Below are 375 nucleotides of genomic sequence, written 5' to 3' on the forward strand. Positions count from 1 at the left end.
GCCATGAGGGCGCAGCATTCGCTTCGGTGTATGCGGGCAGCAAGCATGCCGTGGAAGGGATCACGAAATCCGCTGCGCTCGAGGCCGCCTCGGCGCGCGTTCGCGTCAACGCCGTCGCTCCGGGCCCGACCGACACAGGCATGTTGGACCGTTTCACCGGCACGCCGGAGAACAAGGCCTCGCTCGCGGCAACGGTTCCGCTCGCGCGCATCGGCAGGCCCGACGACATCGCCGCGGCGGTGCTCTACCTGGCGAATGACGGTGCTGCGTTTGTCACAGGGCAGATCCTCACGGTCGACGGCGGCAAGACAGCGGGTTGAACATCAACGCGGATTCGCCTTCCTGCTGAACCGGCGAAGCCCAATACAAGCGACA

At 66.1% G+C, this 375-nt stretch overlaps 1 protein-coding gene across 1 annotated transcript; it reads left to right on the plus strand.

Moving 5' to 3' along the window:
* Positions 1 to 29: 29 nt before the first annotated feature.
* On the plus strand, positions 30 to 320 carry LOC106820597 (4-formylbenzenesulfonate dehydrogenase TsaC1/TsaC2-like; the record flags this gene model as incomplete). Its single annotated transcript, XM_014825105.1, has 1 exon — positions 30 to 320. A coding segment is annotated over one exon (291 nt), but the record flags the coding sequence as incomplete, so codon positions are not given.
* Positions 321 to 375: the final 55 nt, after the last annotated feature.

This window comes from Priapulus caudatus, unplaced genomic scaffold (genome assembly GCF_000485595.1).
Source record: "Priapulus caudatus unplaced genomic scaffold, Priapulus_caudatus-5.0.1 Scaffold30949, whole genome shotgun sequence".
NCBI lineage: Eukaryota > Metazoa > Priapulida > Priapulimorpha > Priapulimorphida > Priapulidae > Priapulus > Priapulus caudatus.